Here is a 23,798-nt window from a genome sequence, read left to right as displayed (position 1 = left end):
ATCTGAAAGGAGCATTGTATGAGGTTTAACAGATCATAGTTTCTACAGTGTACCCAAATGGAAAGCATTGTACAAGTATAAGGTTTTATTATTAGAGAGAATTGTCTAAAGCTTTAGTAAAGAACATTTGATACCAAGTACTAAAACTAATAAACAATAAAGATAGTTACATCCAGGTTACAACTTGTACCTTTTTCATCTCTTTGGGAATTTTAGTGTACAAAGAACAGCTTACAATGGAGCAGCCAGCTCAACCTTGAGGAGGTACTGTCAAATTAAAATTCGTATTTGAAGCAAGCAGATTGACTTGCCACTGCTTTAAGCATAATTTCAGTAACCCTGGTGTAAAACATTTCTAACTTGATGCTGAATTCCACACAGAGGAGAAGGTGAGCTTTTTGACATAATGGAACTTTGTCATCCAAATTTGTAGATTTCACAGCGCCTATGAGCCTCCATCAAAGCCCAGGACTCCCTGTGCAAGCCTCTGTAGGTACAGCCTTGCCAAAATGCATTATAGGCAAAGCATAATAATATACAAGGCATCAGGTAGCAGTGGACGGCAGAGCACAGAGAGACAACGGAGCATAACCACACAACAGCTCACCAGCCACATAACTCATTGTGAGGTTTTTCGTAACTGGAAGAGTTTTAGTATGTCAAGGTTGGGATTCAAAGAGGACACAAAGGGGACGCATGGGAGAAAGCAAGAGGAGAAAGCACATTAACCAAGGGGGCAAGATGCTGGCTTCTTGGGCTGTTTCAAAGTGGGGTGAGCCTCTTATGGGAAGTGATAAGCAGGTCTGTGGAAGACCTTTAAAATTAATACAAGCACTAATGCAATGCAACAAGGATATGCCCAAAGAGAGGGGAATCAGCGGAAGGGTGCAAAGATACTGGTGATCCAGCAACACGAGGAGCTATGGATGTGACACTATACCTGAACAGAAGGGCTTGGGGAAGCCAGGAATGATGCCCAGATTACAGGCTTTAGCAACAGACTGTATTGCAGTGGTGTCCATAAGGGTAAAGAAAGAAGGAGTACACACTCTGCTGTGGCTATATGCCGAGCTTAGACTGACAGTTACATATTTATGCAGGAATCTTAGATGAACATACCAACATGGCACTTTGGAAGAAAGATACAGCTCTGAAGAAGAGAGATAATGATGGCACTGGATTTCTCTCTCCACTATCTAGTGTTTGTATTTTTATCATTCTATGTAAAGAAAAATGTCACGTCTGTGACAATGATTTAATTTTGCTGATGGTCTACTTCATTTTGCTTGAAAGTGCTTAACACTGCAATGATTTAGTTGCAAGTACTGTATGGGAATGCTTACCTTTTTTTTGAAAACAACTTGATCTATTGGATATTTCTATTGCAAAAGCAGGGACAGGGCCAAACGCAAATTGATAAGTCTTAGTCAACTGGGACATTTGGCACGCTAGTGAAAGAAGACCTTAAAGCTTTCACCTGTAGCCTGTTAAGAATGAATGACAACATCCCGAACTGGAGAATAGCACAGGAGATGTTAAGGAAGGTTGACTTACAGTGTTTCCTACTACTGAAGATCAAAAGCATACAGAAACCTAGACAAGACTTTTAGCATACTGGGTTATTAACAGCCACAGTGGAATGTGGTTTCTTGCCATTCAATTTATAGCTTATGACAGCAAACATTTACTAAATGTACGGGAGATCACAGAGACATAAGATTATATTATAAGTCAATAAAATAACTAAATAAAGAGGTTAAACTACATTGAGGCAAAAACCATTAGAGAAAAATTCCACTGCAGTCAAGCACAGGTCAGGAATATAAGCACAGCCGATGCACATGCAGGTGCAGTTGCCACTGGCCAGGCGGGCACCACACAGCACTATTTGTTCTGTAAAAAACAGGTTTTGTTGTGGGTTTTTTTTCTTCAGGTGCTGCAAACAAGGTACAACAAGCTATTTCTAAGCAGTGAGCCAGCAAACAGAGTCACAGCAATGGTCTCCCTTGATAAAGTGGAGGCCATTCTTCCTTCGAGGCTCCTTTACCGCCAAAAGATGTCCATCTCCACCCCTTTATGTTCTCTGGCAGAGTTGCCTTTCAGAACAAAATCCCTCCTTCCTCTTTGTGGGCTCCACTGACGGATGTGACAAGACTTCCAAGCAGCCTCCTCTTACTGTTTTGCACAATGATTTCTGGAGTAGGAGGTTCAAAAACGCTTCCAATGGACCAGCCCATATTCAGTACAAAATCGATTTACCATGGCTATAGTCTCCTTTGTATTTCTGCATCAAGCAAGGCGATTTTATTCTCCTTCATTTTTCTGCTCTGGGTTTCCTTGCCATTGTGCCTCTGAAGCTGATGCTATGTAGAGATGTTAAAGGTTCTCCACTATACATTTTGTTTGTGTTCCCTCCCCCCCTGCTTCTGAAACAGACTGGATAAATCCTGCACAGTCAACTGAGTGCATTTTTGTGCACCCACATCAAGAGTTCAGCTATGAAAATCAATCTTTCCACATATGCTTCAAACCAAAAACATAGTCACTGAAGCACATGTGAAACCTCTGTGTATTATCAGCTTTCTAAAGTGGAGAAGTCTTGCATTTTTTATTCCTCTCCAGGTTACATCATTGAATATACTTGTTCAGCATTTATTTGTTTGCTTTAAGAAGGAGCTAAAATAAGTTTGAGGAAATGTCCAATTTGGATCTTATTCTCCCCACAATTAGGCGGAGATTCAGGAATCAAAATCAGCACATCCTGCAGTATTAAAAGACTAATGAAGAACTCAAGATGACATTTTCACTGTGCTGTGCCTCCTGTTTTCCTTTAGGGAAATCACATCTATCGCATTAGTGGGGGCCTAATACACTTTCAGATGACAAACACTGCAATACATTCTCATTAAAATTGTTTAAGAGGTTGAACATGGTTTGAGTCCTGTCTTGGCTTGAAAAAAGGGGGCAGTGCACGATTAAACAAATAAATGTGCGTGCGATTCAATTTATCCTATCAACATTCTTTTCTTTCTGTGCACTTAAGCTTGGTGTAGTATGACCAAAAGGGAAAAAAGGCACTGGAAATCTTTAATTAAGTGATAGATGCATTATTGAGACCAAACTAAAGCTTTGAGATTACTTTAATTAGCCAAGGCCAGATCCATGCTAGCCAGAGAGATTGGGAGAGTTTTGCAAGGCATGCTGAAAACAGAGATCCTGCCTGAGCCTGCCTGTACCACAGGAACTTAAGTGAAACCAGACTCTCCTTCCTGCTCTTCCCCATTTTAAAGCAGTCATTTCTGAGCTTCAAGAACATGGGCAAAAAATTCTAAATCCTCAGCTAAAAAGGAGTCTTTGTGCATTCCCTATTCAGTTCAGCAGATGTATGACTGAATTTCCATTTGTTTTGCATACCTAGAGAAAGGATCCAGACTCCTGTTCCCAGAGACCAGGATTTTGACATGTACTGTGGAAGTACGTGGAATACTCAGCTGCACTCGGCTAGGCACTTCTGCTTAAAATTAAATGGCAATTCTTGCCCCAGTGAGCCTGAATCCTAGGGTTAAGGTGAAAGACAACATGTGGCTGCAAAAAACAGGCAGAAAAAACAAGAGGGAGAGGTGAGATGACTGATACTTGCAATCAGGGAGTACACATGTTGCACAGGCAAGCACGGTGCGAGCTTCCCAGGGATGTTTTTGGCAATACACCTAGATTTTGACCTTTAGACTCTCTGGCTTCTATGGGGTTTGGTGCTTAGCATCACAAACTGTCAGAAAACGCCATTTCTGATGAATCACAAATAACCAAGAATAAGTAGGACCTTTCAGATGTTACCAGGCTGGGCTGGAAGAGGAAGTCAGTGATGAAAAGTCCCCCATGTTTCATAAAACAGATTTCAGTATTTTTTTTATTGTTCTATAGCTACATTGTGCATTATATATCTGCTTTCCTCCGCCAGGTGCCTAACGCTCTTGATAAGCTAATTACAGCCTTCTGCTTATTTCATGTCAAGCTTAACTCCCAGTCTGAGCCTAGCCTGCAGTTCTGGCATGTTTCTTCCTTAATCTAAGACCATCTGTGCTCCATCAGCAAGGAACACCAAATACAGAGAAAGTGAAGAACCAACAGTGTTGAATTCCCCGTGCGCTGCCCCCAACTCCTCTCCCCAGCTTTTCCAATTAAGTGTGAAGCCAACATCCATCCAGTCCTAAATACACTGGAAGGCTCTGAGCAGGCTACAGTTATCTACAGATGCAGCAACACTTTTCAGTGGTCAGTGGGGAAACAACAGGCCAGAAGGAACCTGAATCTCTCCATTTCATTACATCTTTACATCAAAAGCTTCACATTTCAAATACCATCACATCTCCAGCAATACATGCAGTGGTTGAGTTCAGCACTTGATCAATGTAAATCAAATACTTGTCTCAGAGAAGCACAAGGGGTCAGTTTGGGAAAAAAGCAATGGGGATGATTTATTAAGAATCCAGAAGATATTTCTCAAGTCTTATGTTTATTGCTGCGAAATGGAAGTGCACAACAGTTTAAATCAGAACTGGACTGCGACACTAGTGAAAATGGCTCTGTGCTGCTCTCCCCCTCACCATCAAAAGCTGAAGTGTTTCTAAACCCTACTGTCCGCTTGCCACCCGGCCCAGCTGGGCGCAGTCCCTGCCTGCTGCCACTGTAAGTGGCCAGAGCCCCACCGCTGTGCGTAGCATCAATCCACCTAGCTTCCTCCTACGGCTGGGAAACAGATGCCTTCAGACTCCCTGCTTGGTCTGTCACAGTTTGCCTTGCTTCTGCCTCCTCTTTTCCAACACCAGACGTCAGCACCTGATGCCGTAGTGAGCTCTGCCAAGCTTCATCTCAACAAGGAATTTATTTGCTCCTTCTCCTGCAAAGATGACTCTGATGCAGAGTCTTTATTCCTTCCTCCCAGCTCCTCTGTTCTGTTCTCCAGTCTGCACTCCTGCCAACCCAAGATTTATTTTCCAATTTCCTTCAGTTTGAGTCCTGCCCTTACATTCCCCCTGCCACCTGGCTCTTCCCTCACCTCCCCTCCAGCACGTTTGCATTTGACCTCTACCAAGGTCAAAGATTCCATAAATGAGTTTTGAGAATATGCCTTATAATTAAGGTGAGGGAATACAAAATGATTCTCCAACAGGATTAATGCAGCATACTTCTTTGTGCTTCTTCCGTCTAACTCCTTTTTGGTGGTTTTCAATGCTTTCACATTTATCTTGTATTGAGAAAAGTAATTTTTTTTTCTTCTTTCTGCCTTGTTCTCAAATCCTCATAACTGATCTCACAGCAAAAGCTACTAAATTTGTAACAATTATATTAGCCACATACATTTTTTCTCCTGTCACTGTGTTTACCACTATTATATTTATAAGCCATTGATCATTCCTTTCTGCCCCATGCATCAAAATCCTCTCCTCTTAGGCAGCTGCAGTTTGTCTCTTAATACTCCCAGGCTAACTTAAGAACTTTTTTGTCATTCTTAATAAAGCTTAAATCACTTGTCTTTGAGCAACCTTGCAGCCTATTCAAATGGCTGCAGCCCTGTTATTCCTTTTTCTTTACTTATAAGGAATTAAACCACTCTATTTCGAAAAACATGCTTTGTCTCCTATCTGAAGTGATCAATTAATAATCAAAATAGTGTATGCAATTAGATCCACATTCCTGACACAAAAATGTTTCCAATGAAAACAAATTTTATCAACCCTCCCCCCAAATTCTTTCCAATCTGTTCTCTTTTCACAGAATTATTTGTACGTTAAGTATTTTTATCTCAAGGGATATATTTTTATTGCATTTTTCCCCAACCAGACCCCACCTACTCTATTTTTACATTAAAAGGTTTTAATTTCAGAAGTTTAGAAAAATGTAGTGAAAAATGGGTCCGTTTTAAACATGTGGACACGCTGAAGTTGGATACTGCTTGCCTAGAAAGGAGAGGTGAAGCTATCAACTGCTTAATATTACATGTACTATGGATCTGAATATAACAACTCTGCAGACTCATGATTATGGCAAATTCCCTATATTTACAAGTGCATATCATCATGTATAATACTTAGGTCTCCAACAGAAAGCCACATATTTCAAAATACTTCAAAAGGACAAGTATCATTATCTCAGCTTCATGTGTGGAGAAGGGAAACCTCAGACTGGAGATGGCTGGAAACCACCCTACCTCCCCACAGCTGTCTACAAGTGAGGCAGCTGGCCCATGCTATCCAAACTCTCCTTATAGAGAATGGAGAGAAATACGTGATTTTTCTGCATATCTCCTTCTGCTGACTCCCCATGCTTGGTCTCCCCAGTCTCAGAACATCTTAGTCTCTACTCAGTTATGTTACCTATAAAAATGCATCAGATAGCTACAACCACAGTGTGGTAACTTTTAGGCAAAAGAAGCATTTCAGTGACCTGCAAGATCATTGTTTCCACTGACTGTTTAAGCCATGGTGGCACCCAGCAACTCATTTATAATCCACAGCCACATCCCTCACTCTCCTCCAGGGGTACAACCCAACCTTCCTCTCCCATTGCCCACCTGTTAGCCAGCAACTCACAGCAGCTGTTATTTGATGTTGTTTAGCTGGAGGTTTGATACTCCTCCTGCAGTCCTGAAGAAAAGCTTCTGAGCATGAAAACTTGCCATATTTCTCCAGTCAAGGTGGCTGGAGGTGCCATAGGCACAGTCAAGTTTGTGCCTGTCTACTCGTCTGTCCTCTTAGCACATGGGTTGTGCTTTCCTTGAGCTCAGCCTGGGGAAGGTAGGTGAAACCTCGGAGGCCAAAGCTCTCTGAGGCTGTCAAATGATTCAGTGAACCTGCGCCTGCCGTGCTGAGACAGGATCCGTGTCCTGTGGGAGCGATGAGCAAACTGTTGCCATCTCTGCTCCCCAGCTCTGGGTCCCTGCTAACAGCTGTGCAGGCCATGCTAGGGACTCTGCTGTGTAGCTCCAGGCTCCGATAATCCCCTCGTATTAGTCATTCAGAACTGTTGTGTTCAAAAGAAGCTGTAAAACACACATCAGCTAAACTAACAGAGAAAAGTAGGACTATTTATCTAGGGAAAAAACGCATGCACTGACATGAAATGTGTTTACTATAAAATAATTCTTTTCTTTTTTTGTAAGAGCTCAATAGTCGGTTTTAAAGAAAACATATGAGGTCATTCATGGGCGCTTTTAGAGAGGTGCAAATCAATAAAAGGTGGGTTTTTTAAAGCTCTCATTATAGATGGCTGGATGCTATCAGGGTCAAACTTAATCCTGTGCACAGAGTCAGTGCAAGGGACGCGAATCATTTAGATCTCTCTTAAGCTCTGCTTTGGGAATAAAATGTAGATATTTCTCTGTATTCTCAGGCTTAAAAAAACCAAACACAACCTGCTGCTTTTCTGCAGTAATTGGCCCAGATACTCCATTGTTCATCTTGCAAGGTGCAGTCCTTCGTGTTTTCAAGGATTTCTCTTACTTCCGACTTCCCAACATGTGCAGCTCAGCTCCCATGCCAGGGACAGGTCAGGGTGCTGGGTCCCAGGCAGGAAGATCCCTTCACTGACTGCACAGCCTTGACAAGCGGCAAACTGCAGCACCGGCTGCAGCAGGGTGCCAGGCCCTCTCCCCAGGCTCCATCGATCGGCAGCTCACCACCTCCACAAATCCAGGCTTGCTGAATGCAGGAGAGCCTGTGGGAGGTATCGCCTCCTCTCCAGGAGAGCATGAGGCAGGAGTTGACAGCGTGAACCCTGCGCTCGGCATGTGAAACTCAATAGGTCGCTGTTGCCCCGTTGAATGCTCTCAGCGAAGGTGCTGCACTAAACCCGTCCTGTGTTAGAGCCTTCACTAACAATTGCATCAGAGCGCCCTAACTGGGACAGGAGCAACTAGAAAACACTTTCTGTGCCTTGTGGTAAGACAGCATTTGCAGCTAGACAATAAACCCCTCCCATGTCTAAAAATATCCCACATCCCTAATGCAATAATAATGCAAAGCAGTGTATTTTTATATAAATCTCAGTTTATATAAATGTCAGTTTAGGTAAGGTGTAGCCTACAACAAGAGGCTGATTCGCCTCTCAGGAACATCTGCAGAGCTGGATTTGTTGACAGCAGCCACAGATGAATGCATGTGCCAGGGCAGGGGACAGCCAGGGTGTAAGTACATGCAGATCCCTGAGAGCCTCCTGGAGCTGGTGGAGTGGGAAGCAGCACACAGAGAAAAAGGGGTAAACAGGCAAACCAGGACACATTTTTCAAAGACACAGAAGCAACATCGATGACAAGAAAAGTCCAAAGGATTTTTTCTTTCATTTTCATTTTTTCCCTCCCCTTCCTAAAGGATGTTTAATGGTCCTGACTGTAAGTTGCAAAGAGTAAGAACATTAGTCTTCATTCCCTACACATAAAACGCCTGACAGGGTTTTATCAAATAAAGAGCCCAATATGCTACTGTTATCAGTAAGTGACTTCAGCAGCTAATTAAATTCTCAGTTTCTGAATCCTGCTCATAATGTTTGCTGACAAAGACCAAAACCCCTGTAGTAATTTTAGCTTTTGGGTCAGGTGAGGCAGGAAGAAGGAAGGAATGACAACTAACAAATTACCCAGGAAAGCAGGCTGGCACTCCACGGCTGACAGTTGTCACGCAAACCTCACTTCACCGTGTCAGCATAACAGGGCAGATCCCCTCCAGATGTAAATCAGCTCTGTGGCCTTCACTGACTCGAGGAAGGCTGCCCTGCTTAATGCCAAGTATGCATCCAAACAGGTATAGCTCCTGAACCTCCTATGTATGCTATACAACCCTATGTATATGATACTCCTGTGCACGGAGGATCATATATATATATATATATATATATATATACATATATATGTAGGCACACAAAAATATACATATGAGAACTTCCTATACCATTCCCAAATACTCACTTTAGAGGGCAATTACATGGATCACAACTAGGCAGTGCACTCTGAGCCACTTTAGCACATCTATGAATGCACATATTGAAACATATTCTCACTCGGTAGAGCATGCAGCGTGTTCTTAACTCGGACAGTTCTCAAAGGAAAACAGGCATTTATTTAAAGCTAAACCTGGGCTTAAAAGCTTTGCTGGCCTTAAATGGACTCCTGAGTTGGGTTCTCTCAGACAGAGGGGATATTGTTTTCAGAAATCACTCAACACTACAGAGTGTGAGGAGAGATTTGCTTTCTCTGCTTGCTGAATTTCAGCTGATGAGTAACATTAGCACAAGGTTGGATCCCAACAGCATATGCCGGAGCCTACAGTTCCCTGTAGCAAGGAGTTGGAGAAGTGTGTCCTTGGAGGATGAAGTATGACCTTCAGACATGGTCACCTCCAGTGTGACATGCCTTGTTTTCTTCCCCATCATCTCCCACTCCAGGTAGAAATTTCTCTCAGATAAATCCTGGGAAGGGAGACCTGCACCTGAAAGCTGCAATCTAGCTCCTGATCAGTCATTTTAAGGAAGGGTGTATTCAGGGAGCAGATTTTATCTGGAAACCTGAAACCATAAGAATAAAAAGCTGAATTTGCCAGAAAGTTTGTTCAGCCAATATAAGCTTTATTATGGAATAGCTTTAAACCTCTAGGCTGAGAGTGAGAGGTTTTAGGTGCAGCTTTGGAAGGTGATTTATGAATAGATTTATATGTTAATCTGTTAATAAAAAAGTAGCGTGTGGATAAAGTATGTGACAATCATAACTCAGCTATGAGCCACATATTAAAGACTGCATCTGCTCTAGTAGAGGTTTTGATTACGTTTTTAAACGAGGAAACTGCATTGCCCTAAAAATAAAGAAATAAATGTTTGATCTAGAAACATACGCCATATAATTCAAAGAGGTATCTGGGAATCTGCAAGAAACAAATAATAAACTGCTTTTAAGAAAATAACGTCTGGAAAGTGAAGCTTATTCCTGAACATTTCAAAATCGAGTTCCTGTCAGAAGGCTCAGTAGTACATAAAGACAGGCAAAGTATTTTCACTCTTTCCCAAAATTACTTCCCAAAGTGGATTTTAAATTGGATGATAATTTTGACACTCCAACTAGATTGAAGAAATAATATCTTCAGCAAAGTTGGGCCAGCTCCTGAGCACCCATGGGTTTGCGCTGCATATCAATGCCTAGTTTCCTCATGATTTTTGAAAGGATATTTTGAAAAATGGGAATGGCTCTGGCTCAAGGATGTTTCTGCAAGTAAATATAAAATACAATACTTTTACCTCTTTTTATTGACAAAACTCAGAGCACTTTATAAAGGAGTGCTATATCCCTATTTCACACGCAAGCAAACGCCAGGCAGATAAACTGGGCAGATTAACTTGCCCTCAGGTGGTGGCGGGCAGAGCCAGCAGTATGAATTTGGACCCTCCAAGCCCCGTCTGGTGCCTATCCAGCAGCTCTTGGGGATTTATCTATTATTTGTAAATTTTCTGATGAGCACCAGGGCTTTGTGAACATATTCTGAAACCTTAAAATTTCCCAGTGAAGTATTTTCACCAGGAAAGATTGAGTGACTGTTTGTGCTGTAAACTATATTACTCACTGCTCCCTGTTGGTTTTGTTTATCACATTTTATTCAACTATATAGAGAAAAACTAAGTTAAACTCTGCCACTTCTCCTCGCACTTTTATACACTGTGCTGATTTTTGGCTAGGATAGAGTTAATTTTCTTCACAGCAGCTGGTATGGGGCTGGGTTTTGGATTTGTGCTGAAAAGCATTGGTAACTCAGGGATGTTTCATCTACTGCTAAGCAGTGCTTACACGTCAAGGCCTTTTCTGCTCACCTCACCAGCAAGTAGGCTGGGGGTGCACAAGAAATTGGGAGGGAATACAGATGGGACACCTGACCCCAACTGACCAAAGGGATATCCCACACCATATGATGTCGTGCTCAGCATATACAGCTGGGGGAAGAAGGAACACGGAAGGTTTGGAGTGGTGGCATTTGTCTTCCCAAGTAACCATTATGTATGATGGAGCCCTGCTTTCCTGGAGATGGCTGAACACGAGGGAAGTGGTGAATGAGCTCCTTGCTTGCACGTGTGGCTTTTGCTTTACTTATTAAACTGCACCTCAACCCACAAGTTTTCTCACTTTTACTCTTCTGATTCTCTCCCCCATCTCACTGGGGCGAAGCGAGCGAGGGCTGTGTGGTGCTTAGTTGCCAGCTGGGGTTAAATCACAACAGTCCTTTTTGGTGCCCAACATGGGGCTCGGAGGGTTCGAGATAACGACAGATTTGATTGGATGTGCCAGATCGTATTTATAGCTCTTATTGCTGTTTAGCTATTAATTGGCAGGCTTCTGTTCTTGCCATGGTGATTGCTTGCCTTACTATATATTAGAGTCTAGTGCTCATTAGTGGCTGTTTTTTTGCTTTTGCTGCTTGCTATACTGCTGTAGTGCTTATCATCTCACTCTGCTGTGCCTGGGAACATTCTGATAACAGCAGCGGCCATGCGCCGGGGCTGGCAGATGGCCAGGACACCGCTGCTGCTTCTGTGCTGCTGTGCTGGACAGGCTGGAGCTCCAGTACGAACTCGAGTCGAAGGGACTGTGACCTGTGGATGAGTCCATATGGGAGCAGGACACCCCGAAGTGTCTGTGGCCATGGATAAGCCCATGCCAGAGCCGGTTCATCTCGAAGCGCCTGTGGCCGTGGTTATGTCTGTGTGGCAGCAGGTACAGCTCTGAAGGCATTGTGGCCCACAGAGAAGGCCACACTGGAACAGGTGCACCTCAGAGCAACTGTGGCTGATGAGAAACATGCTCTGCAAGTGTATCTCATGGTTTTGCAATAGGTGCACCCATTTATGCTTTCATATTTTGGTAAAATACAGTTTATTTTTAAGAAAGGGATTACATACAGACTCTCGAAGTATTTTAAATACTGTTAACCTGATATAACATAACTGGTCAGCATACAAACTTCACAGAGCTGGTTAGAAACTTTTTCACAAGAGATGTTCCACTAAAACAAATCACTGAAATAAAAATATTTTATGGAATTCTAACATTTTCTTGTTATCCAAATAAATCGTTAAATTTATTAGATGAGAGTCCAGAAGAAAACTTTGGATCCAGAGGGAAATTTTGGGAAGGGAAGGGAAGGGAAAGGAAAAGGAAAAGGAAAAGGAAAAGGAAAAGGAAAAGGAAAAGGAAAAGGAAAGGGAAAGGGAAAGGGAAAGGGAAAGGAAAAGGAAAAGGGAAAGGAAAAGGGAAAGGGAAAGGGAAAGGGAAAGGGAAAGGGAAAGGGAAAGGGAAAGGGAAAGGGAAAGGGAAAGGGAAAGGGAAAGGGAAAGGGAAAGGGAAAGGGAAAGGGAAAGGGAAAGGGAAAGGGAAAGGGAAAGGGAAAGGAAAAGGAAAAGGAAAAGGGAAAGGGAAAGGAAAAGGAAAAGGGAAAGGAAAAGGAAAAAGAAAGGCCCCAACAAACCAGGTCAATCACTTGAGATGAGAGAAATGCACATTCAAATCCTTTCTCTTGATGCTTCAGAAAATAACTTGACCCAGAATATTTGCATCCCAAGTAACCATGTGTCTATTTCCTTCTGTTTCAGATTTTACAAAGACGTCAAAAAGTCTTGTTTTCATCTCAGTGCAAAAAGGCTGGAAATCTTGGCATCTCAAAAAGGTTCAAAAAATCATTTCCCACTCAGTTCAATTGAGAACTCTAAGTTCCAGGTAAAATCCAGGGTGAACAGGGGTAGGCACTGCACTGGGATTTATGAAATGCCTGCCAAGTAGCCTGCTTTTAACACACACCAGAGAATAACATTCCTTGCTAAGAAGTCCTAATCAGCATTGTGCATTTCTAAAAATTTGCTCAAAGGCTTATGTTTTTAAAATGACCCTTCCACCTACTCTATTAATTACAAACTCCAGTATAAAACTGACTTTTCTATGGCCTCACTGTGAAAGTTGCAGATTAGGAGCTAACCTTGTTTCAGACCCATGCATAAATTAAACAGCATGTGCTCCAAGTGCACATCATTTTAAAAATGTGTTCTATAAAATGTCTAATACTTAGATGTTACAATGCATACAAGAGGACCATTTAAAGATGAAGATGAAACATGTCACAGGGATTTTGTTTAAGAGACTCTAAAAGATTTAGGGAACAGTATTCATTTTAAAACTCATTTCTTGACTGCTGCAAGAATTTGAATGTTACATGTCAAAGTTTTCAAAATAACAGGTGCTTTTGGATACCCCACCTGGGGCATCTCATGATGCTGATTTTCAGAAATTCTTTAATAAGTGCCTCAATTTTGGCAAGAAGGGCAGGTAAACAAAATCACAAGTGATCCCAAAATACCTTGGCCTCAATTTCCTTCTGGATACTGACATTCAGCCAAAGAAGTTTCTCACAAAAAAATTAACCATGACCAAAGTTTCTCATGCAGCTAAAACTCATTTGGTGAAAAGTTTCTTAGGTCCCAAATGGAATTTATGAAAAACATTTCATAAATAAAGAGAGCGGGAGAAAAAATCTCCAAAAAATTGCGACATTTTGTTCTGCTGAGCAGGAAACAAGCTTGTTCTGCTTCAGTTTCTGCTCCACTCCACTCACCAGTTTTCAGGCAAAAGCTCAGTGCTACAGTCTTGGAGAATCAACCTCAGCAGAAACAACAGAAAATTCAAAGTGAGGAGAATTTGGCACATGGTAAAGCATGTGAGAGCTAAGAAAGGAAAAGAAATGACCCCTTTATAGTATGGTCCTGACAGCTGACACATCCTAAAATCTATCTCTCTTCCTCCCATCCCCTGAAATCTCAACTGTTCTATAGGGTAATTCTATCTTTTTACACAGCTCTTATCCAGTAACTTGCCCATATAATGCCAAATTTTGTCTTTTAGTCTGCAATTTCAAGACAATAACTGCCTATCCAAACTATGTGGAGTGACTACATGATACTCCAGAGTGTTCTTTGCTGTGGAAATTACAAATTTAAGTTTATACTAATGGAGTCCAACACAGATTCAGGAGTAATACCATAACTTTATCTTCTGGCACTGAAGACTCCTAAAATGTATTTTCAGGAGTGACAGTTTGACAAAACAATCCTTGAAGTTGATGGAGAACTCTGACTTATTTTAATTGATTTTGCATTAGGCTTAAATGAAAGGCCTTCACAGTCTTTCAACAGGCAGAAGGAAAGAGTGCAGTCTTTTAAAGTCTGGAAGCTGAAAACCTTTCCAAAATCAGAGTAACAACATGGTTAACACTGGGTTTGTGATACTCAATATTCATGAAGGGGATTATAATCCAGAAAAAGAAGAATTTATTCCCACTGGAAAGCAGTGAATAAAGTAATGCTGTGATGAAAAACATTATGGCCGGCTCAACAGCAGGAAATACTCATTTTCTGGTTAAAGAACAGATAACTGTCAAGGAAAACATGCATTAGGTAGAGTGAGCTAGTAAATCTACCCATTACAGAATGAGAGATTAAAGTACTGAATTTGCTGTGCTAGCAAGCAGAGGCACGGGGATATCGCTCCTGCGAGATGCTGTTGCCACCCTTGCTGAAAAGACGAGCCATCTCCTTCACAGGAATGCCCTGGCCTCCTCTCCTTTCCATGACAGCTGTGGGGCTGAAATGTGCCCTTGCCTTTTCCCCACAGGGACAGTGCAACCTAGGGATATAGCTGATTGCACAGGAACACTCAGTGAAAAATAGCTTTAAACTTCACCGAACCCTGCTGTAGAGAGGTATATTCCTCACACTGCCAGGCTTGGCCCCAGAACCAGCATATCCTGCCCCGTCTGTAGACTCTGCTCCTCACATTTCTGCCCTCACCTCATGGAAGTACAAATGCAAAGGAGCAGACATCTGTCAACACAATCCTGCACCTTGAAGCAGATTTAGCACTGCTGCAACCTGAAGAGTAAGTCCCATGAGCAGAAATAAATCAGACCACAATTTCAAGATGAAAAACTATCCCCAAATCGGGCCTGACAAGATCCACACTGTATTTTATTGACAAGCAAAGAGGAGATACAAACCAACCCAAATTAGCATTGTGATTACTTCTTAAACTGGACTCTCATTCCCTATAGAACTAACTGCAAATTCCTTGCATTTCTTGTCTCGCTTTCTGATCTGATCTTTAAAATGATGCATGGCGAAGGGAAGGGGGGAGGGGGTGCCTCTAAGCCGCATCATGTGCTTTATGGAGACAAGCCAAGCAGCTACTTAGGCAACCATTAGGTCGGGAAACAATCACTTCCATCATTCCCAACACGTGTGTCAACATAATTCCATGCTCTCTTTGTCATGCAAAAAGTCTTGGCAAAGTGACCGGATACACCCAGAAAGCAGGAGCAAACTAAGCTCATTATGTTAACCGGAGATCCCACAGCATCCTCCAGTGCCATAGAAGGAGACATCCCATGTTTTGCAGTGTAGGAAGGAAACTCGCTGCACTGAAAAGGGCCCAAGCCAAGCCTGACTACAGGAGATTCATAATTGGGTTTCGTGGAAGGGGATCCCTCGTCCAACAAGAACAAGAGGCTGTGTGATAACAGACATTGCAGAAGGTATGACACTTCACGTAACTACAGAGACTTCCCTCTTCTGTGTGCTTGCTGGAAGCCTTCCAGCCATGCTAATACGGCTCTGCAAAGGGACACTACTGCCAAATGGGAGTATCAGCTTCTCTAACTCTTTATTGTTGTCATTGGTAACTATGGACTTTGTTTTCCTTTTAAAGGAAGACTCAATGCATTTTACAACCATTAAACATCTTTTCTTCTCTCCAGCTATACTTGTAACTCTTACTAACAGCAAAAGGCTTGTGCATGTCAGAATGGCTGGCAATACCACTCAAATGGCTTCTTTGCATGGTCAGGTACAGGAGAAAGACTCCAATCTGTCTGAAAAATGCTGAATACATCTTTGTATGTAGAAGATAGTAAATATCCCAGATCATTAGTATTTATTTATTTAAAGATAAGCAGCTGCGGTTTTCACTAACAATTTTTGCTGCATCTTTCAATTCCACATTCAGTGCAGTGGGGGGAAAGCCTGGATACTGCTGGGTATTTGCAAGCCCTTTCAAACTTTAGCTGCTTTGCCTCCATTCTGCCATGGGTAACATACATTTTTCAACCCATTTTGCCTCTTGAATGCTTGCAAGTCCAATTTTAGTTTTAGTAATGCATTCAGCAGAATACAGTTCCTCAGCCATCCATGTTCACAGAGGCCAACAATGGCTAAAATTAAGGATGGACAAGGACAGTAAAACCTTCTCCTACATGTTGCTGACATCTCCTCCAATGAAAGCAAGGATTTCTATTGATTGTTGTGTTGAAGCCTGTATCCGTCACGCTACATGCTTTGTTCCTCAAGATGTCATATTTTTGGCAGATCCCACTACCACCCAAACACTGAAGAATCAAGAGCGGAGAGCGCTGTCCAAATGGGCAAGTGTAGAAGAGCCCTTCCCCCAGCACTACCACTGGAGTGGGAATAAGCATTTGGTTCTGACTTTGTCTTCTCCCTGCTCCATCACTCTGGGCAAATTTACACTACACAGCCTTCTGAAAAAAAGTACTTCAAATATTACAGAACATTCATTAGCAAGTCAAATAAAACAAGAGAGTAAAAAGTGAACATACCTGAATAAGAGAAACGTTGTGTAGACTAAGTCTGAAGAGGTAGTTCCTGCATGAACAAGCAGAATAATTACAAACTGTTAGGCTACCAAAGAAGGAAGAGAAAAGTTATAAAAGCAATTCATAGTTTTTGGTCATTCATTTCTACAAACAACAAGCTTTTCTTGGACTCCTCTCTACATGCAAAAATAGTTATATGCCCCTTGTTCATCAGTGTCTTAGTGAACCTTGTAACAAAGTTCTGAGCAGGTCTGGAATAAAATATTCCAGAACCCATAACGAAGAACCACAATGAACTCCCAACAACACAGGGACTGTCTGAAAACCCCCAAAGGGCTTTAGTTGAATTCTTGTATGGGCTGCACTCATGTTTTTCTCTGCATTCTGAGAAAACTGGGGTTGGGCAGAAACCAGCTGGAGCAAAACTGACTCTTGTAGTATGCTCCCCCCAATCCTCTCCTTGTGGGCACTCCCATTCAGGACTTTGTGGAAAAGGAGAAGAGGACAGATACTTCTCAGCAGAACCTCTCTGCACAGAAAACCAGCAGGGAAATCAAGGCAGTGACTGCAGATTCTCCCAGTCCTCCTGTCATCACATCTCCACAGGCAAAGCGAGGGAATTCCTGACAGAAGTCACTGTAGCATGAGTTACCACACATCAGATGAGCTCCTGTAACCCTCCTTCTGCATGTTCATATCCCACAAATAGGAGAGAACACACATTTGCATAAACATATACGGATGAGTCTTAGTTAACAGGATTTATCTCAAATTTTTGCTTGCTAAGACAATGCAGTTACCAGGAATCAGCTGACATATTAAGCCATACAGATTTGATTGTATGCTTGAGGGTTTTGGCCATGTCTAACCTCGTATTTTTGCATCTCATCTGCCAGGGGGTCTAAGGAGTTGTGATCCTTTTCCAACATCACTGTCACCACAATCTCCCAGAGAAGATACATTTGTATTATACCAGGTGAACTACATTTTTGGAGGTGTCTCTATTTAAACAGTAGAAAGGGCAGCTTTGATGATACAGCTTCACCAGCCCTAGAAGTGCCAGTATACAGTATTCCCCTACCTAGTAAAATATAAGTTCCTGTCTTAGGTCACTGAAGTCAGACAAATCAGAGGAAAGCTCCTACTGAGATTAAAAGGTCCTAAGGATTCTTCTGAAGAGCCTTGTTTACGGTCTGTAGTTAGCGGCACACTCTGCCCAAGCAAAGTAACTCAAATTTCCAACATATGAGAGATTCATATTGGGTCAATGGCCACTACAAGGCTTGAGCAATTTTTCCTTCTTCTGTTATCTCTCACTTGTATATCACCCAAGTCATAATCATAGAGTTACCTCAGTTCTAGAAATAAATTGAAAGGTCTGAACTGCTGCTGACTGTCAATAAAGAAGGATGGGAATTGGATGATGGGGAATTTGGGAAGTCAAACTGCTGGTACCAAATCTTCAGCTGATGTAGCTATGATTTGCACCATCCTGGGACCGGTGACCCGGAGAAGAACGAGACCCATTAACAATACCTGAACAAAATATATCAGTAATTATTATACCTCCTGTAAGTACGCAGAGAAGTACACACACACACACAAAATCTCCATCTTCTCTCCTAGTCCTGTCACTGGAGATTCAGCAGTTCTTTTGTACAGTCTGAAACCCTATTCTGTCTCAAAGGCTGCATACTTTCCCAAGGAATTTGTTATTAACTCTTTAGCATCAGCCACAGACTTCTAAATATGTCCTGCAGATGCATGCAGCAGACTAGAGGCACTAAGCTTACATACAGCTAGAATTTCAAAATGGAGATGAATCCTCATCCAGTGACTGATCTGACAGCTCCCTTAGAAAAGCACATGCTACCCTCACCAAAATATTAATGCAACTCCAGGACATGAGATATCATGGAATAAGCCTTCTCCTGCAGAAGTTAAGCATGCCACTGGCCTCCAATCTTACAACACCCAAAGGAGAAAGTTCTCGTAACTAGGGACTTGAAGTTGCTATCCTGTAGTTAAGCATGCTATTTAAATGCATTGATTTTGGAAGTCTTGTAATGCAGATTTCAGCTCCTTGTTTTAGTCTTGTAAAAAGCTGGACAGTTTGACTGAGTAATAAATTTTAATATTAGGGTCTTTTCCCTGATAGCACTGCAGAGCAAATTCAACCAAAATATCTTTAATGGAAGAGACATATCTAAAGGACACAATTTTAATTGCACTCAGCCAAAACAGATGCAGGCAGGAATAGTGTCCATTTAAATAAAGCCAGTCTCTGTCCTCTCAGTGACTGCCACATAGCATCTGGACAAAGCATTAGCGGTGAGATCACTCGGGTGCACGTACTAATGTGAATAGCACAACGATCTTCCAAAGGCTTCACACCAACCTCAGGTCTCTAAGTCTGACCTTGTGGCTTTCTTACAGAAGGGAGGGTTTCCCTACATTTTTCATCAGCTTGCCTCACCTGGTGTCTGCAGAGCCACCGGCAGTTTCTTTTTGTTTGTTTGATCCTTCTCACATCTCATCAGCAGTAATACGAACACCAGTAGGCAGGCCAGGCTATCAGAGACACCTCCAGACTCCAGCTGACCTGCCCAGCAAGAACTGACTAATCCTTAATTAATAACATGCTTTTTTAACCATACTTGTTCTGTAAAGCTGTATCAGGAGTAAAAAGCCTAGGGGAAAGATACGCTGAATAAGATAGTGTCATTTTTATGAATTGCATTTTAACTGCAGTTTCAGTCCAAGAATGAGCAAGGTCTCTGAATGACAGTCATGGTTTATTGTACCTAGAATTGTCCCATTTGTGTCCTTTTTCCTGCTTGTGTTTGAAGTTATGTCTGTTTAATACCTTGCTGAACTATAATTTAAAGGAGCTGAAAGAGTAGGATTAAGAAATATATGAGAACACTGAGATCTCTGCATGAATGGATGAGGTACCTTCTTGGTCTTTTTTTTTTTTCCTTTTTCTTTCCTCCCATTTTGTCTTGTAAGTGAACGTTGGCTAATTCTTTTTGCTCTTAAATTAAACCCACCTGGACTAGGCCAGAAGAGTGACTGCCTGGTGCAACCAGCTATTTTAATAACCTCCCTCTCCTGTATAAAAAGCTGGTGCACAAACTTGGAGGGATAGGACAACCTTCTTACTCACTTTCTGTCCTAAAAGGTCACACACCTTCAGTCCATGGTATTAAAACACGAGCTTTGTTTCATGCCAGAGGTGGCAGCATTTCAGCCATCTCCAGAGCAAGCAACTACACTCCTCTAAGTACTCTAGGACAAATGGCATTTATACACATTAAAAGGCGCCTCAAACTGCTAATTATTATTACTACTAACCTTATTATTCATGAACATCAGTGCATTTCTGAAAACGCCCATGTTAAACAGTAATACCCTAAAGTCTCAGCCAAGACTGTGGTTTTGTTGCATTACGACAGAGTGGGTTGATGGTGGTTCCTCTGGAGATTGATCCACAGCAGATGCCTATTTAAACAACCTGAGGGTGGATCCCCTCTCTGGCACCTCTGACTGCAGGAGGATATTATCCCCCAGCTCAGATATATGAAGTTAGCTACTGTAAAGACCCTCCTGTCTATACAACCTAGTCTTGAAGAATTTGCCATCTAAATATATATAGAAGAGTGAAAAGATACATTGTTCTCATTTAAATTTAAAGCACAGATTGAGCAACTTAGCCAACATCACAGAGCATATCTGCAGCACAACCAGGAGCTGATCTCCTAGTCCATTAGTCTATGCCCTGGTTAGGAGATTAACTTGCCCCCAAAGTTGAGGCACAGAATGGAAATGGGGTAGATGTCAAATTACTCTCCCAAACTAGGCCCTCTGTGCTAGTCTGTGTATGAACAGAGCCAAGCTGCAGTATAAATCCTGTAGATTAAAGTATTTGTTAATTGGCTTCGTAATTTGTATTTGGCTGCCTTGTAAAATGATTAAGTGCTCACTGTGCCTGGTACCACAAAGCATACGTACCAGAACAGCAGGAGAGCAGCTGAGATGTGTTTCAAGAAAGGATGGAAGAATATATCCACTTAAATCTGCTTGCCATGACATTCCCAAGTCAAAGCTGCTTATTAAGTGTTTATTTCACATAGCCGAGCGCACCTTGGATGAACTTTGTAACATGATGCCCGTGCACTTGTTCACACATTGCCTGGCCTTGAAACAATTTACAGCAGAGGTAAAGTACTTCCTCTACGATGCCACTGAGCAACAGAGCTACAAGACAAATTAAGCCTTTCCAGTGGGAAGCCGCATAACGAGAGTGCTTGAATAATAGCAGAGACCCTTCCTCTGAGGAGTTCTGAAATTATAAGGGTTGTAACATGCTTCAGACACTCGTTCAGGCCTCTTTTTTAGTGCCTCTTTTCAGGCACTACATCTGTCAGCACTGTACTGGCTGATTAAAAGGTGCTTCCTTCTAATTAAAAGAGAGCACGCTTTTCAGTTTTGGTGTGGTAGATCAGGAGGAACATCCCTGCAGTCGATGGACTGAACGGGTGTAAAGGAAAGGTTACTCTAGCTTCAGATTCTTTTTTCTATTTAAGTGAATGAGGTTTGTTCACATTTCCCAACTCTGTCCCCCTCCACACACACCGAGCAGGTGAGATAACCTCTCTGTGCTTCAGAACAATCCCCGCTAGCAAATTGAGAGCCACGAGACACCTAATGCTGATGACCTCCAGCGCCTCTCAGGACTTTGACATGCACACAGAGACCAACAATATGCTGCCTTGTCTCAGCTGGTCTGTATCACTGCAAGACATGTACACCTGCTCGCATGTTGCTACTTGCCTGCACCTCATAGTAGACGTGAGAAGCTCACCCCTCCCTCATTACAGGGCAGGCTATCTCAAGCTCCCTCTCTTTGTACACAGACAATTAGCCTGCAAGTAGAAACAAAGCCAAAAGCAGCTGATAATAATGTTTGATCATGAAAAAAAAAAAAAAAAATGTTTAGGGAAAGCTGAAGAGAACCGAGTGAAGAGTCGGTCTCCCTTTCGGGGGCTATTATTCACTGAAACAGGCATCCACACAGGCCAGGTGAGGTACTGGGGACTCAAGTAGACTTGTGGTGCTCTGGGAAGGCATCCCCTGTGCTTGTAGAATAGAATACAATGGGCTATTTCAGTCGGAAGGGACGCACAACTATCATCTAGACCAACTGCCTGACCAATTCAGGGCTGACCAAGAGCTGAAGCATGTTGTTAAGGGCACTGTCCAAATGCCTCTTAAGCACTGACAGGCTTGGGGCATTGACCACCTCTCTAGGAAGCCTGTTCCAGTGTTTGACCACTCCCTTGGTAAAGAAATGCTTCCTAACGTCCAGTCTAAACCTCCCCTGGTGCATCTTTGGACCATTCCCACATGTCCTATCACTGGATCCCAGGGAAAATTGCTCAGCACCTCCCTCTCCACTTCCCCTCCTCAGCAGGGGATTGTGCTGCAATGAGGAGCCAGGTCTGCAAGAGGGACTCACAACTGTCACAGCATAGATAATAAGAAAAAATAATTAACAGAACAGGGTCCTTCGGGCGATACAAAACAAGACACAGAATTATGCATGTGACAAACCTAATGCTCCCTTCTGGCACTCCTGGAAGCCATGTGCTGAGGCTGAGCCTCAGGCTAGGAGCCAGCAATTCCTGTCAGCTCTTCCTATCTTTGCTCCTGGAGGCCTTAGATATACTTTGTACTTCCACAGTACATGACAAACACAGCTTAGTCATGCTTCATGACTCCCTGGGAGCTGGTTAGTATCATTCACCCCTTATACTAATGGAGAAAATGAGCCAGAGAAAGGTTAAATGACCTTCTCCAAAGCACACAGCAAGTCAGTGATGAAATCGAGATCAGACCCCAGGGCTCTTAGGTACCAAATCTCATGCTAGATTAACACGCAGTGACTCTATGCAGGTCCAGCTGTGGCTGAACTTTTCAGATGGTTACCCACATTTCTGAACTAGCCAACCATCCCAAGAAACCCAGCTCCTGAAGGATGATTCTGGCCTTTGCTCTCAGAAGAAGTTAATTACATGCCTGCTCTGAAGTGTGATGTGATGATCTGTTTGCAAATGCTACTCCAGTGATTCACTAGAAGGGCCTGGCATACACTGCTGGAGAAAAGGTGGACAGCCAGCATCTCCCTTACAAGCTGGATCCTTATTCACCAGTAATTTTGTTTCTGTTGAAGAAAAACCTGTCTGGTACATCATTCTTCCTTAAAAATCAATAGATGTTCAATAGAAAACCATACGAAATGGCACACAGTAACATGATGTAGTTGCTGTATGAGCAATTGCTTTTCCCAAAGCAACATTTCTCAGTGACAAATCCAGCCAGAACCAGAGAAGCATCCTCTTCGAAGAGGCTCCTTATGCAAGCAGCATATCATCCTGATTAAGCAGCTTCCAAATTAAGCCAGGGTCCCAGCTACTGTTTCTGGGTTGCCACTGAGGCCCATTTAGTACCTCGCAGTGGAAACAAGAATGAAAATCAAATCATCTATATTCCAGTCAACGGAGCAGCACTATCATCAGCTTCAATGGCACAGGGTGCATGGCACAGATCTGCTCAGGCTCAATGCTGTATACTCAGGGCCAGCTCTAGGAACAGTCAAAAGATGCAGATGCTTATAGCCGCAGAGCATGCAGGACATCAGCAAAGCTGTGTCACACTTGGACTGTACCAATATTCAGAAATCTAGATGGATGGCTGCTGCCATGGGAGGCAGAAGCAGGAAGGGGATCGGCCCTTGGATCCACAGTCGTGTCCTCTCTTCCATCAGCTCATGCTGGCTCTGGTGTCTCTGGTCCTTCTCTTTCCCCAGGGCAGGAGAGGCAAAACTTCGCTCCAATGTGATCCCACCTCCTTGGGTTGACAGTGTTTGCTATGCTCCTGACACACCTTGAACCAGCTGTTTTCTGGAGGGTAGCCATATGCACACACTTCAGAGAACAGGGAGTAGGATTTTTTTTGTAATATTGTTTGAACATATTTATAAAACATGTGCCAATTTCCTTTTTTTGTTGATGTTGTTACATTTCCCTCCCTCTCTTTCATTAAATGAGTTTCTTC

At 42.6% G+C, this 23,798-nt stretch overlaps 1 protein-coding gene across 2 annotated transcripts in view; it reads right to left on the bottom strand.

Moving 5' to 3' along the window:
- The window catches only part of SEMA5B (semaphorin 5B), a 135,678-nt gene that overhangs the window by 88,097 nt on the left and 23,783 nt on the right, over window positions 1-23,798 (bottom strand). For both annotated transcript variants that reach the window (XM_086464975.1, XM_086464976.1), the window contains exon 3: window positions 16,686-16,731. In XM_086464975.1, coding sequence (XP_086321101.1) covers window positions 16,686-16,731 — 46 coding nt within the window. The remainder of the gene's footprint in view (window positions 1-16,685; window positions 16,732-23,798) is intronic.

Source organism: Leptosomus discolor, chromosome 5 (genome assembly GCF_034619465.1).
Source record: "Leptosomus discolor isolate bLepDis1 chromosome 5, bLepDis1.hap2, whole genome shotgun sequence".
Lineage (NCBI taxonomy): Eukaryota > Metazoa > Chordata > Aves > Leptosomiformes > Leptosomidae > Leptosomus > Leptosomus discolor.
This window is presented reverse-complemented; position numbering and strand designations above follow the sequence as displayed.